Genomic DNA, 2807 nt, shown 5'->3' on the forward strand with positions numbered 1-2807 from the left:
TCCACTCTCCAATCATCATAAAGTAAATAAATAAATAAAAATTAATAATAATGGACTTACATTCTTCCAACACTAAATTAAAATATAACTTTTTATAATAGTTGTTATAGAAAACTATAAGATTTTCCTATCTATACTAAGTTCTTCCACCTTTTGGTTGTTTGGCCACAACATCCAAATAGTAGTTCAAGTTAAGAAGCAATATATATATATATATCTCGGTTTTAGTGTATGCTTGGTACAAAAATAGACCATGCAAGAGGGAAGGTTCTAAAAGGTGAAAAGCTATGTTAACCCACTTGGACACTATTTTTGTGAGACTCGTTTACATCAAACAAACCGTTTTTAGGTGCACATAGTTGAAAGGAAGAGAGTGCTTTATTGAAGTGCTTTGCTTTGGTGCCAAGGTACTCATTCCAAGTCACTGGCCTATAGAGAGCAGGCCTAGTTGGGCCCACTAGCTTCGCATGTGGACATATCTCCACATTCGATGGGGGCCCATATAGGTAGGCAACCGAAAACCGCTGCTTGCTCCGATTCACCAGAACCCGATGGAGCACACTCGGGTATAACCCGTTTGACAAAATGTGGAAGAGGTCGCCGACATTTACCACGAGAGCACCCGGGATCGGCGGCACGGTCACCCACCCGGTGCTCTCCCGGTGAACCTGCAACCCGCTTATGTTGTTTTGGTAAAGGATTGTGAGGAGGGTGGAATCGGTGTGCGGGGCGAGCCCCATGGCTCGATCCGGATCCGGACAAGTCGGGTAGGAGTTCAATTGCAAGGCACCGCATGTGTCTTTGAAAAATGGGCCTTTGTTGGGGCAGGCCCATTTGAGTTCCTCCTTTGAAATGCCGAGAGAGTCCAACATGAGGCCCATTAACTTTCCCGCTAGCTTTTTCATGGTTTCATCATATTCCACGACAATATCACTGAAACGACAAAGAAATCCAAGTGTTAGGAAAAAATCACAGCACTGTTGACCAATTAAAAATAGGAACAAGTGGCGGATTCGCTGCAATAGATCCTCATCTCACATGCCTAATCTTCTATACTGTGGGTTCAATAATACTCTCATTATGATGAATTCATTATCTTCCTTAACTCTAATTAGTAATTAACCTAATGAAAAAAAAATACCAAAAATTAATTAGCATAATGTGTTTTATTTTGCATATCTTTATGTATCTATACTCTATAGTTTTAATGCATATAAATAATATGATAATTGAAAAAGCACGTGGGTGAGGATGTGTGTTTGTTGGTAATGGTACCAGTATTTAGCGTAATCCTGGGGCCAGAGTTTTTGGAAATGTTCAAGAGGGGATCCAAGGATGGTGAAGCCCTCGGACCACATGAGCTTGGGGAAGAAGGAGGAGATGCGGGCGAGGCCGTAGCCGGTCACTCCATCTGGAGAGCGAGCGGCTTTAAGCTTTTGGTGAGTCGAGAGTGAGAAGAGAGTCTGGCCAACCCACTGAATGTGGTCAAGGAGGCTTAAGGGCACCCCATGATTCACGACCTGGAAAGCACCCCAGGTCCTGCATGCATGCCCTATAAGCCTGGTTGCGTTCCGGTCAGACAGATCAATAACCGGAACGCTACCAAAGTTGGAAGAAGTAGTATTGATGGCGAGAGCATGATCTCCTGGGTGTGTCCAAGCGTACGAATCCGGTAATTCTTGAAGGGACTTGAAGTCAGGGTGCTTGTGGTGGTGAACCTCCACAGGGTGGGAATGGTAGGCTTCGGAGAGTGAAGGCATATTTAATTCTTAGTATTATATGTATATGTTGTTAGGGACTAGGAACAAGAGACTAGAGTGTTATAAATATTATGGCAATTGATGGTTTGCTAGTACTTATTGCAATTAGAAAACATAGTACCAAAAGAAAAAAAAATTTAAGGATGATGAGGTGAGCACAACATGATTGTGCCAAGATAGCATATATAGAGATCATAAGCCACAAGGCGACAAACTTTCCCCTTACCCGAAACCAAATTAAACTACAAATTATACATGTAGATTAGTAGTAGATATGAACAATACAATGGGAAAGGACTATCTTGTCCTTGCACACACTAATAAAAGAAAGTGAAATCCAATAATCCTCTAATCTTATATTTAAGACATGTATATATTGTTATTAGATTCTACTAAATATATATATACTAATGTTGTAAATAATTGAAATTGGGAAGGAGATCCAAGAAAAGAGTAAGGGCCCCTACGTTAACATGTGCCTTTGTCTTGTCCTCAAGTATAAAGAAATTTAAATGAAAGGCTTCCAAGTTGTGTTATGATTTATGATTTATCTCGTTCGCTATATGACAACACCCACAATACCCCTCTCATTTGGGTTATCGCTCTCATTCTATCCTTACCAAATTGCCCATCTCCAAATGTATGCGTATATACATATATATATATACTATTGAATATACATATATATATATATAATGATGATAATAATTATAATAATGTTTTGATTTGGCATGTCACACCATTATTCAACTCGATCCCAAAACATTCGAATGCTATCACCACTTATGATCCGCATCTTATTGGCTATTGCTACCCGCTGGCCGCTAAGGATGGACCTTTTTAGTTTCATCATTCACTTTCTCTGCTCTAGTTCTGCATTCTTCTTGTTCAAGAAACCTGATTTGTTGTAATCTTGACAAAATCGATATGTTAAAAGTGGGGGAAAAAAAAGTAAAATCAGCCACTAATTAATCATTATATATAAAAATACTTGTTTGACATCTTATAAATTTTTATTATACTATTATAAATAAATTTAATTTTAAT

The 2807-nt window shown here is 39.0% G+C and overlaps 1 protein-coding gene across 1 annotated transcript; it reads right to left on the minus strand.

Moving 5' to 3' along the window:
• Positions 74 to 1856, minus strand: LOC107612130 (gibberellin 3-beta-dioxygenase 1-like). Its single transcript, XM_016313951.2, has 2 exons — positions 1276 to 1856; positions 74 to 933 (listed from the first exon to the last, which is right to left on the minus strand). Exons 1-2 carry the CDS (start codon positions 1758 to 1760, stop codon positions 291 to 293), a joined length of 1128 nt encoding a protein of 375 aa, XP_016169437.1. The 5' UTR covers positions 1761 to 1856; the 3' UTR covers positions 74 to 290.

Source organism: Arachis ipaensis, chromosome B08 (genome assembly GCF_000816755.2).
Source record: "Arachis ipaensis cultivar K30076 chromosome B08, Araip1.1, whole genome shotgun sequence".
Lineage (NCBI taxonomy): Eukaryota > Viridiplantae > Streptophyta > Magnoliopsida > Fabales > Fabaceae > Arachis > Arachis ipaensis.

Coding starts and splice junctions, on each gene's coding strand:
- LOC107612130 (XM_016313951.2), bottom strand. CDS start 1,760: ATGCCTTCACTCTCCGAAGCCTACCATTCCCACCCTGTGGAGGTTCAC. Junction 934..1,275: donor CAGGATTACGCTAAATACTG/GTACCATTACCA, acceptor TTGTCGTTTCAG/TGATATTGTCGTGGAATATG.